At 40.2% G+C, this 12,951-nt stretch overlaps 1 protein-coding gene across 9 annotated transcripts in view; it reads right to left on the bottom strand.

Moving 5' to 3' along the window:
- The window catches only part of lyst (lysosomal trafficking regulator), a 62,142-nt gene that overhangs the window by 47,756 nt on the left and 1,435 nt on the right, over nt 1-12,951 (bottom strand). For 4 of the 9 annotated variants that reach the window (XM_071481122.1, XM_071481118.1, XM_071481124.1 and 1 more), the window contains exons 2-3: nt 11,911-12,194; nt 386-477 (exon numbers count right to left, since the gene is read on the bottom strand). In XM_071481122.1, coding sequence (XP_071337223.1) covers nt 386-477; nt 11,911-11,991 — 173 coding nt within the window. In that variant the 5' untranslated portion in view covers nt 11,992-12,194. Of the gene's footprint in view, nt 1-385; nt 478-4,564; nt 4,669-8,665; nt 11,871-11,910; nt 12,195-12,277; nt 12,938-12,951 lie in introns of those variants that run through there. The other 5 variants (XM_071481125.1, XM_071481120.1, XM_071481121.1 and 2 more) reach the window with 5 other exon arrangements.

Below are 12,951 nucleotides of genomic sequence, written 5' to 3'. Positions count from 1 at the left end.
CTGCCACTTACTTTTCTTTGGTTAAGACTAAAGCAGCTGGAGTTACTGTACCCAGTTCATATCACAACTGCCATTAGTCTCATTTATCAGTTCAGGCTTAAATCGCCGGTGTTTATCCTGATAAAGGTTTAAAAACCAACAAAAATTCTTTGATTATTTGATTAGCAACACACATTTGAATTTAGAACATTATTCACTGTACTCTTTGTCTATTATATCTCTAGTCATGTTCTGTTTTGTCACGAGGTGTTGATTTCACACAATGTCCTCTTTTGTGATGCTGCTGTATTGGTGTTCATTATAAACACACAACGTTTTACCCACCCTAAGTGAGACAAAACTTTTTCAGTACATTTAAGAAGTAAAAAGTAATAATGAGACCTACCAGAATTTCAGTGCATCTTTGGTTGTGTGGTTGGGATGATGCTGCACATAGTGGAAGAGACAGAGGAAATTCTCCAGACTCTGAAGGCTGACCTGATAAGAGAGAGAGACACAGGAGTGGCAACATGAATCAAACCCAGATTATTACTTACAGTCATATGCAGAGGAACTGAAAGGAATATGTACTACAAAAGACATTAGTCTTTCATCTGATCACCCATTATGGCATTACTGTCAAGGACTTTACATTTCATAATAGTTATACATGATGGTACAGTCAATTAGAAAGTGATATAACAGCCACTGATATCATTATATGGAACTACTGATTCAATATTGATTTATCAGATCAGATGTAGTGCTGGAAGTCTGTGTATTTTATTTCTCCTCTATAGCCCCCCAATACAAAAGCACTTTAACCAAAAAAGACCCATTTTTACTTTCATACACATCAGAAATTAAAATGACACAAAAAGAACTCAGTCACCAGAACCACGAGCCATGTTTTAGACATTATATTTTATCTCTGAAGAAATTCAAAGAAAGATCCAAGTGAAGCCTGATTATTTTGAACAATAATCTGGTGGACAGCACAGCATTTTAAAATTTAAAATCACAGTCAGCAAACTCAAGAAGAAGAACAGTAACGAAGAATCTCTGAATCTGGGGAGACAAAGAACATATAAAGATGAAATCAGCTTTGTCACAGCGCTGCGGTCAGAGCCTGACCACAAGGCATGAGTTTCTCACCACCAGCTGGCCAGTCAATTGAGACTTTCTTAACAGTAGTGAGACAAGCCACCTGACCGTTTTTAACTGCATTACTGGTTCCAGGGTAGTGTGTTAATACCTTCCCGGCAGACGTGTGATCTCCTACGACACGATCCTGCCATCCCTTCCACCACCACAGGAGCTAGCTTTACGCCTCTGCTAGTCTGACATCACTGACTGGATTTATTCAGACAACATTGATCCCTGACTGATGTGGCTGCGCCGAGTGTCTGGGTCACAAAGCCAAAGAATAGAAATCACACCGTGCCAATCACATTACACACAGTCTGACCTGCGATGGCACTGATAGGCAGGGTGGCAGGATACTGACAGGAAGGGGAAAAAAAGTTTACTGAAATTAGAGAGCTATATCATTTTTCTTTTTCTAAAGGGAAGACTTGAGGAGTGTGTTCTCTGTGTTCGCTATACATTTGCAAATACATAACTCTTTGAAATTACGGCAATTTCATTTAAGCTAAGATGATCTTAGCCCATTGAATCATAATAGAACTCATAGAATACATAGTCTTAAAAATGTTTTTGGAAACGGGATATCAATCAAAAATCTTCAGTAATACAACAAGATTAGGTCAAAACCTAGTGTATGGGTGGACCACATTGTGCACTATTTACATTTTACCTAGTGTCAGCCAGTTTTTGTTCATCTGTTTACTTCTCTTCTACTCTCTCCGCTCACATACACAGTATTTTAATAGAGCCAAGTTCCCAATAAAGCTGTTCTCATTTACATGCTTTTCTATTTATGTTGTCAGACACAACTTCCAATCTGCTCTGATTTTATAACCGTGATATCGTCTGACAAAAATGACACATACACATGAATTTAAAACAATGGCTGTGATTTCGGCGTATGAACTTGTGAAATGATCACTCAAAGAGAAAGTTAAAAGCTCATTCACGTCAACTGCCATGCAGGGAACGAAAGCCCGACCTCGCGCTCACGGGTTAATAGTGGCGTCTCTCTGTTACTGAAAGTCGCTGAAGCTTTGTCCAGAAAGTCGCTAGATTTGTCTCTAAGTGCTTTTTTGAAAAAAGTCGAGAAATATAGCAACAAACTGGCGTCCACTCATCTCTGTAGCCTTCGTATCATTGTCTTTTTCTCCTCTTCATATTTCTTGCAATGAAATCAGGATGGCAACACTGCTTGCTCATGCTGAATCATTTTGAAAGAACAACAAGGAAAAAGGAAATTCTAACACTCGGTGGGCCGACCAATGATGTAATTCCATCACTCACTTAACAGTCAGTCAGTCATAGAAATTCACGATTATAGGGCTGGCCCTGCTGTTGCGGTCCTGCCAATGAAGCAGATCAAATCAAATTGTTTTTCCCTCCCCTTGAGATGCTAGCGATCTAAAGTCACCATTAGAAAATTACATTGGTCAAAATACCTGTTGGTTTTTTTACCACTTGCACCACCTGTTTTTGCAACTTACATGTAAAAGCATGCGGAAAGCATGATACACAATCATGGCGATTATTTCATGAGCTTTTACTGATTGACAGTTGGAGGCAGCAGCACCCAAACAAGTGTAGCAAAAGCTGTGAAGAAGACTGCTAGCAAGCAAACAAGGATGTAAAAAATGCAGGACTTAGATTATTAAAAACATTGGCTTTACAAATGTTTTATGAGGAAGACAACGCATTCAATGACCTCAATGATGCGATTTGCTGAGTGAACAGAACACTGAATGAAAACATAACCTGTGTTTACCAAAAACTCCGCAGACAGCATTACATTGCTTTTGCTGTGAAGATAATATGCATCAGCTAACAAGTAGCTGACTAATACCCTACAACCAGTACTAGTCATCAACAAAGATTACCCACCCATCCATCCATCCATCCATCCATCCATCCATCCACTTTTGCTTATCCGGGGTCTGGCACAGTGACAGAAGGCTAAGCAGGGTTTTCCTGACATCCCTCTCTCCAGCAACTCTTTCAACCTCCTCCTGGGTTGATCCTGAGGTATTCCCAGGCCAGATGGGATATGTAATCCCTTCAGCGAGGTCTGGGTCCACCCCTGGGTCTCCTCCCAGTTGGACGTGGCCCTGAGAACCTCCAAAAGAAGGCGCCAAGGAGGCATCCTAATCAGATGTTGAACCACCTCAACTGGCTCCTTCAGACATGAAAGAGCAGTGAATCTACTCGGAGCTCCCTCCAGATGTTCGAGCTCCTCACCCTATCTCTAAGGCTGAGCCCAGCCACCCTACAGAGTAGGGCTGCAACGATTCGTCGAAGTTGTCGACAAAAATCGATAATAGAAATAGTCGACAATGAATTCCATTGTCGACTATTGTAACCAGACGTGTTTTTCCAACAGAGTGAGGCATCTCACTTAATTACAATCTCTGCCGAGAGTCGCGGTAACGTACACAGAAATGGCGGCGTCCAACACATCAGCTACGCGTACCAAAACTTTTAAAGTTTGGGAGCATTTTAGCCTGGATACCCATCTTTCTTGTGTTTATTATCATTTGCCACATAATTAAAGCAACTTCATGCTAAATTTAAGAAAAAATTAATAATAATCCAATTAGTCGACTAATCGTTTCAATAGTCGGTGACTAGTCGACTATTAAAATAGTCGTTAGTTGCAGCCCTACTACAGAGGACACCCATTTTATCCGCTTGTGTCCACGATCTCACTTTCTCGGTCACAACCCAGAGCTATTATAGGATCATGATGTTTTTTAATACAAGTGTGCTTGCATCCCACTATTAGTTTGCACCCTAAGATTCAAGAAAAAGCAAACCGGCAGTATCACTTCATAGAAATTAGGATACAGTGATATCTTTGTACAACCAAGTTATGTCACAGTGACACCACAGCAAATCATTTAGCATCAGGGACACAGACTTCTACATAGATTCAGTGATCGAATTTATTATCATAACATACTGTACATAAGAGCAGAAAGTGACAAAAACAGAAAATGGGTGATGTTAAACAGCCATTCGAAGAGTAAATATGGCATCATTTACAGTTAAAGTGTCTAGTTCCTGTGTCTGCTTTACATGTACTAAAAAAGCAAGGCCCCCATGTATATCTGTGAAACCGATTTTCTCACTCCCCATGTCCAAGACACAAGAGTGAAACTTTCAAATCAGTTATTCAGGTGCCTGACGTTCTGTCACACTTAGGCTTCTGCTGCTAGCTGTCACAGTGAAGACAGGCAAAAACTAGCTTGTGGTTAGTCAACTTCCTTCCTGAGTCACAACGGTCAAAATAAGCGTTGTTTTTATGTTACTTGTTACCACTATGAATGGCATCAAAAGTATATAACTTCTTTTGTCATAGGACTAAAAGATGTGCACATTTATGTCCAGCTTCCTAAACTTTCTGAGTTCCAGGTGATGAAGATGCAGAGTTGACCACACTCACCAGGGTCAGGGAGGGGCAGAGAGGGTGACACTTCAACAGCTGAGGCAACAACCCACCCAAGCAGAGAGGGGATGGGTGGGTGGGAGTCACTGCATACCAGGGTGCTGGACAACATCACACACAGGAGACGGGAAAAGGAGGAAAAAGAAATGCATGGCTCATGAGAGACAGGAGAGGACAGGGGTAAAACATGAAAGCTGACAATAACATAAAGGTGAAAGAAATAAATGCAGCAACAGTTAAGAGCAAAGATAACAGCGAGAGTGACTGGCAGGAAATCAAAGCCTCAAGGTTGCCAAAACTGTTATTAGTTTAATAAATAAGCCTTGGAGCTATGCTGGAGCTGTGCACACAGGTTATTAAAAGTAATCTAGTGAAATTAGTATCTAAAATGACTCGGGTTTGTCCTTGTGTTATCAGTGTACCTGTTGTGGCCATATTCCTCATATGGAGAAGAGAAACTGAGTGGTTCACGATAACACTAATTTCCCAGCAACAGGGTTGTTTTTTCCTCTGAGACTCTAATCCAATATTACAATGCACTCGGCACAAACCAGCTGGGGTGATTTGATAATGGAGAGACTGCCAATACTGATTAATGCAGCTTAGGAGGGAAAGCAAGAGTTCACAAAGCTCAGAGAACACACTTCTGTAAACAAAAAGAAAGCTTTGACCTCTCCTCTGCACTGATCTACTTCTTTATTTGCTCATTTGTCATGCAGACAGACAGACAAACAGACAGACAGACAATCTGTCACATACAGCTACGGATTTCACTTACTGACCGCTAATATGCTGAGATATTTTTTCCTGCCTTTTTGTTGTTTTTTTTTTCTTAAACGATTTGTTTACAGTAGTGTTGTTCATAATTAGACAATAGGAATCTTGACTAATTAATACTGTCAATTAAAAGTGAAAATATACTGGAACATTAGTAACATCTGAGTGGGTATTCTTCGCCTTGGGTCTAACCACACAGCATGTCGACATGTTGCTATTTCTGAATAAAAAGCAGAAGGCAGGCTGTCCACCATGCTGAGGACTGAGATAGGCCTGGCCTGTTTATTTTATTTCACAGGTCTGAAAAATGTGAGTGCAAGTTTCTGATTTTTTAACCTGTTGGCTGTCTCTGATCATTAATGAGCTGAAAGCGGAGGAGGAGGTTTTCGTTACACTGCTCTCGGCGCTGTAGTTTTCAATGTGTGTTTTCATTCTATTTATCTGCTTACATTAGAAAGTCTGGCTACTATCTGCTCTTTATTTTAATAAGTTAATTAAATCTTTCCTACACCAGAGAGAGACTATTATGCAAGTTATGCACAGCGCACCCAGTGCCGGAGGATTCAATAAGTTTTGTTTGGAGACACCGGTCTGTTCTAAATAGTTCATTTTAATCTTGTCAGTTAATGGTTAATGGTCAGTTAACAAATGTCAGCTGTTGGTCAAAATTCAAAGTGAGTGTCTATTCATTTAATTTCTTTAACCAATGTGGGATTAGCTCAGTATGTGAATACACATTTAGGTTGGATGATAAGGGAGACACAAACAGCATAACTTTTCCAAGAACACTTTTGAATTCAATAATATTAAATGAATACTTTGGACTGTTTATCTTTCCTGGTCCAGGAAACCTAAGAGGTCGGGGTCAGCTACAAACAGTATACCTGACAATGGCACTTGTTTAAGGAGACCTCAGAAGAAAACACATTTGTTTTGTTTGTATATGAGAACAATACATCCTTAAACACTGGAAGCCTGGGTTTTCCGTAAATGCTTGGACACAGTGGTTGTGACCCGTGTCTTTATCCATCACAATCATGGGAGGCCTAGTCATGAGAGTCTGATGCCTGAGTCACCCATGCTGGTACAGAGTTTCCTCTCAAGCTCTCTTCGGATAATTGGGTAGAATACAACTTGGCAGAGGCAGTGAAAGCGATGTGATCCTCTCCTCGTGAGAGAGGACATGGGGCGTTGGTTATGCAATGTTTTTTTCCGGTTTGAGATCCCTACTGATCTAATTTGACATCTGAGTGATGAGCATCATGAGGAGCCCCTAACGTCCCGCATTTCCTCACCAACTACGAGTCAGAGAGGAGAGCTGCTTCACACAACACTACAAACAACTTTTTCTTTTCCATCAACACACACAGTAAAATGTCAGGAGGCTACCATCAAAAAGCATGTTTGTGTTTTTGTCAGTGTCAGATCCATACTGTCACAAGCGGTGACCTTTATCCAAGCACAGCCACCGGGCAGGAAATGAAAACGTGTTGCTCTCTGCTTCATTGTTTTCATTACAGAGAGATAGCGTGCGAGCTGGTGTTGGTCAAAATTACACTCCAAAAACCCTGCTCTGGCCTTTGTCTTCCCTTGTGGCCTGAGAGTTTTTTTGAGGGAGAGAGCTGACTTAATAACATGCCACTGGGTGGAAAAAGCTGAGGCAAAGCTGACTCAGTCCAGAACTAGAGAGATGAATTATTCATCCATTCAGCCAATCGTTTGTAACAGCCCTGCAGACCAGGGCCAGTCGGAGTTAGGTAGAAATTAGGAGCGGAACAACGAATGCAGATATGAAACATGTCCTGTGGTCACCCAGCATAACTACGAAGGCCACTTCACTGAGGACGTTGTGGTAAACAATGTCAGAATTTACTAGATGTCCCCACCACTCACACCACTTAAAATTAAAATGATCAACAACCTTTGGTCAAAGAACTTTGATGATCACAAGACGTGGCATCATGATCAGAGCCTGACTGCTATGCTTTTTATGTTTGGACCATAGCACTTAAATTTCACTTAAAATGCAATGACCTTAGTCATGGTGAATTCACAAAAAAAGTGTAGGAGTATTAGTGGAAAATGATATAAACAGATTCATCAAACTAATGTGATGTCAGACATGTTTTAATTTAGTAGGCCTATAATTTCTACTGTAGATTTTCTCCTGAGTGAAACATATATGTTAGTGGTAAATGTCATCTTGACATAGTATGTGGACTGTGGCTGATTTGAGTTAACAAGTTATGAAAGAAGAGTTTTTACGCAAACCTCCTGCTTCACTTGAGGTTAGGCATTACTAACTGTGGAAACATGACTTCTGAGAAATATCCAGTCCAAACATGCTCTGGCTTTTTAGTGTTAGGTTAGTTTGAAGATTACTTAGTCCCACAATTCTTCAAAAATTTGGTTAAGTAGTGATTCCCAACTATTAAGACAGGTAATGCAGTATAAAGTATGTCCATTGTTGTATTTGTGAGAAACAATACTGCCTTTAAGCTATCTATATTGACACTATGCATATATTGGAAAATTCATGCCACAAATAACAAATTAACCAAAGGTAAACTGACAAATTTTATGCAGATATGGGCATTTTAATAAATGCTGGATATGTTTTAGTTGATATCATTCACCCTCAAAATGAAAAGGAAATAATATCACGAATATTTTTTCCATTTTACTAGACTGCTGTATGGACATTACAAGAGAGACCAATTACCAAACCAAATTCTTTTTTCCCTCTTTACTGTGCTCTTAGTTGCTTAGTACCTATACACATTAGCATTAATTGCTTTGGATAGCTCAAGCAGTTATACATATTACAGCTGACCTGAAGGCCAGACAAACTATGCAGGATATTGTGTCGGATAATGCATTCATGGAAATAATGTGCACAGTGCAGCTTTTACCAAAATATTACAGAGAGAAAGTAGGGTGCACCTCACATTGTTCAGTCATGACAAGTCAAATCATAAACTTAAGTCATATTAGTGAACCACTGCTGCCATCTTCCTCCTTAGTATTCACTGCATTTTTGCCTTATGCTTTGCTCGACAAGTTTAATCTTCTTCAGACAAGGATTCAGGGCTTTACCACAGAAGGAATGTAAAGCACAGAACTGAGCTTAGAAAGCTAATAACAAGTAATGTGCGTGGAATATGTGACCAGGCTGTCCCATTTCAGACAATCACTGAATTTTCAGTAACTTGTTAGAGATTAAGTGACAATGAATGGACATACATTTACATTACAGCCCATCACGATTATAAACTGTCAAAAACATGACTGATTTCAGAGTAGGTACAGAATGATACTTACAAGATGAGTCAGATCACCCTGCAGCAAAACATCTTGTCATCCAATTTTATGCAAAAACCTAAATCCAACCAGAGCTGACATTAGTCCAAGATTACGACTGCCTGAAATTTAAAGTGAAGAAGCAAAGATCAATTAGCTGGAGCTCCAAAGTACCAAGAGAGCAAAAAAGTGAAGTCCTCTGAACACCTCACTTTGGTGTTATGAAACATCCTGTTTGCTCATAATGAAACTAAACAACCTACACCAAAAAAAAAAAATCAGGTCTCTTGCTCGGCCTCTGGCCAGGTAACTGTTCTACTTAATTTATTCCACTCATCAAGATACAAAGAGACTGGGCAGACTGGAAAGTGTCCCTATAGTTATTTTGTGCCCACAAATTTTCTTTGTTGCAGAACACAGTAATACAGCAGTTTTGGCTCCACATAAAGGAAGTCATTCTCAAGAATGGACAGAAAGACTTAGTGCAAATCACCCTATTATACTGAAGCTATAATACCAATATGCTGCCTTAAAGTAGATGCGAAACAAGATATATGAAAAGTATATGAAAGATATATGAAAAGTAATTTGGATTATAGTGGACTCCAAATAGTAAATGCTGTTATCTATTGATGTACAGTGAATATATAGCAAGTGGAGAATGGGCGCAATGAGTGAGAAACTGACCCATAACCCTTGCACCAGATCAACCTAACAGTTCTGAGACGGTAGTTTCTTTTGACCCAAAAATACTAAGACACTAACAAAGATGAATCTCTTCATAGAATTTCTGGTCTCACAGAAATGTAATCTATTGAGAATGATAGTAATGATAGGAAACAGAAAAGAGGAAGATAGCGTTAAACCCCACCCAATGAGCCATTAAGGCATCCAAATTTTGTTACTGGCCTTGATCACCCTGCTGTAGATAAGTGGCCAAAATACCAGCAGGAGATGAATCCTTCGAGAAACACAGATGAAAAGGAGAGAGTTGAGATACAACAATGCAGAGAATAAAAAATGAGGGAGGCAGAGAAAAAGGGAGAGGCTGCAGCAGTGGCATTTTCACACTTTTGTGGTACTTTATTGATTACTGTAGAGAAGGGGTCTTTTTGCCCTAAACATTTCACTGTCAAGTGTGATCACAGAAGTGGAGCCAGACCAGCAGGGCAGAGTCATTTTGTCTGATGGGCTCATAACCTTTCAGTCATTGGACAGTTTCCATGACATCACTTTGTCATGTTTACATATATTCTGACTGCAATGACCAGACGATGCCACTTTAGGTCAAATGGTATTAATGTCCGGTATACACTTGCACACTGATGGGACTGACAGGGTGAACTGGAGAAATATAATGTGCAAACAGTGCGACAGTATCCATGCGAGTCCGACAGCCTGTCACTATGTGTCCCCATCACATTCAATCAGAAGGGAAAGCTAGAGTATCAGCAAACTAGGGACAGATGTGCTCACTTAACCATCTTTCTTAATCACACTCACACACACACACACACACACACACACACACACACACACACACACACACACTTTGCTGACTGAAACAGTGACAAGTGGAGGAGAAAACATAGCCGTCCCAAGGGAGTTGTCACAACAAAAAGTGACGTAAAAAGTTACCATTAATAGAAAGGCAGAGCCTGTTTGCTGCAGTCCAAGCGTTGTTATTACCATGGAAACTGAGAACAAGCCAGCACCATTTCTACAGCTGACACCCGAATGCACACCAACATGATTAACAAAGCAACAAGGCATAATACACCACCACAGATGTGATGACTATTGAGGAAGGAAGCCATTATTTCCAAGAAAATAAACCCTGCAGGCTTCCACAGCGTTCATTAGGTTTAAAAATGATAGCAGGTCTTTCTTTAAAGGACGACTTACACATGATAAATCAAAAATAATGGACTGCCATAATAGATAAATCAGCTGATCCGTGTGTGCCTGTATGTGTGTGCACGTGTGTGTGAGGGGCAGATCACTCTTAGGCCTGCAGTGCAATCCTAATCCAAGTCTCGTGATCTGGCTGCTGTTAGTTCTCTGACAGCGGGGGTGGGGGGTGGGGGGTGGGGGGGGCAAAGAGCTGCAGTGGCCTGACAGATTTGAGAACCACCACCATTCACTCACTGTGATATGCTGATGCAAGAATGAAAGTACTCTTGCGCAACACCAATAATGAACAATCTGTGGTTTACACCTGCCTCCACTTCTGTGCAATGACTTGCTGCTGGTGCTGCTTGTGTTTGTGATATGTGTCAGTTACATTTCTAGCTCCAAAAATGGCGTCTGGGAATTTAGACAGGATTCGTAGCATGTCCCAAGCAATGTGGGGAATCATTTTCTTTCAGAGTTATTTCTGCGGCTCAGTTCTCCCACATGAAAGAATGACATGTACTGCAGGTCCCTCCACTCTATGGTTACCCCCCTCTCACAATTATATATAGTTCTCTGCAAAATAAGTCATGTCTGAAGACAAACTATTTTCTCCATTTCTGAGAAGAAAATCTTATAAAGACAAGCATCTGTATCCTCCTGCATGTCTCTCTACAGACAATCCTTTTCATTTTTTTGAGGAATCTTAATTAGTGTAACCAATACAAACGCTTTACAAATGTTAACATTTATAGGTATTTGTTACTCTAAACTTCTCCACAGTTGAAGAGCGTTTTGCAACAGGGTCTTCTTGCTCTAACTCGCTGTGGAACAGCCGAACCAAATCAAGAACATTTAGGCAGCTTGAATGTCATGGAGCAGACTGGAAGAATGCATCTGAACAATGTTTGCTATTGTTGGATGATATGAACTTAGTAAACATTTTATTGAGCTTGGAATCGACCAAATCTCATTCCAACTCAAGCACCCTGCAACTGTTCAGATGCAGCAAGGACTAAATACTTGGATTATGCCATGACAAATTAAAATTTTGAACAGACAATAAACTCTCATTATATCATAGTGAGCAATAATAAGGTTACATCAAATATAATTTCCCATTTTCTAAGCACTTATGAAGTAAAGACTGTACAAGACCAGTTTTGCAACTAAGAGATGATGACAATAAATACTTTTTCTCCATCAGAATAAACAAGGCTCAATACTTTCCAAATAAAATTTCAGGAATCTTCAGGCTTTTTCCAGGACTACTACCTTGTAGTCCTGGAAGTGAAAAGTAAGCATCACCACCACCCAGAGAAAGACCCCTCAGTTAAGCTCCTGCATTTTAAGTGTCTGCCAGCAGCACCTACCTGCAGATCCGCTCCTTGCAGTCTACAGTCCATGTACTTTTCCCACGCATAAGACAGATCAGTCTGCTGAAGACTGGCCATATCGTCCACACCTCCAGGTTCAACACAAGTCAGGGCGTTGAGGAAGTCAGGAATGACAAAATTCTTCCTTTGGTTTCCTTCCTAATCCTCCAGGGGACTGAAAGTGAACCGGACAGCACCGTGCGAAGCCGCAAATGTTCTCCTGAGTCTTTCATAGCAGATTCATGATTCACTGCGCTGCTTTGCCACTTTTAAATTGGGCTCTGCAGGAAAAACACAATACAGTGTAAAGAGTTAGCAAAACAGAATTAACTGGCATCGTTTGTCTGCCCGCAGAGATACTGACAGATGAATGTGACGCATTTGAACCTGGCTTGAGCCGAAACTTCAGCCAGATGAGCTTGACACACTGAAGCATTTCCAAAACAAAACGGACTCAAGTAACATGCTCAGCTAGTTAGCTAGGAGTCTGACAGAACCTGCGTCAAAGGCTCAGCATGTTGAAACAACTCACTTCCGGTGCTGACATTTGTTTTCAAAATAAAAGCACAAAAACGGTAACCATACTGAAGACTATAATCTCACTCAAAACTCCATTAAGGCATTTTAATTTGATGGTTATTGTATTCTGGATGTATCTGTATGTATTCTCAATGAAGGCTCAATGAAGAACTCAGAAATATGTTTACTTGAGCAACAGTAATACTTTACTTATATGAACAAAGATTTGGGGCACAGAGCTGCAATGCTTTGTATGTCATTTATCATTCACAAATTTATCTCCCCTGCTTTAAAGTCACATGTATTTTAGGTGCATAGGCAAACCATCAAACCGCCATCTCAAGTGAACACGTTTCATTTTACTCTAATTCAAACCAACATTTACAAGTCGGATGAAATATCCTTTTTTATCTTACACAGAATGAAATTCATTTAAATCAAATTTTTAGAGGAGAAATAATGATTTCACTGGCGCCCTTATTACCACCTAGCAATTATTTTTAAGATTAAATGTATTTT

Source organism: Trachinotus anak, unplaced genomic scaffold (assembly GCF_046630095.1).
Source record: "Trachinotus anak isolate AG129_WGS33_773 ecotype Australia unplaced genomic scaffold, CSIRO_AGI_Tana_v1 ptg000007l, whole genome shotgun sequence".
NCBI lineage: Eukaryota > Metazoa > Chordata > Actinopteri > Carangiformes > Carangidae > Trachinotus > Trachinotus anak.
This window is presented reverse-complemented; position numbering and strand designations above follow the sequence as displayed.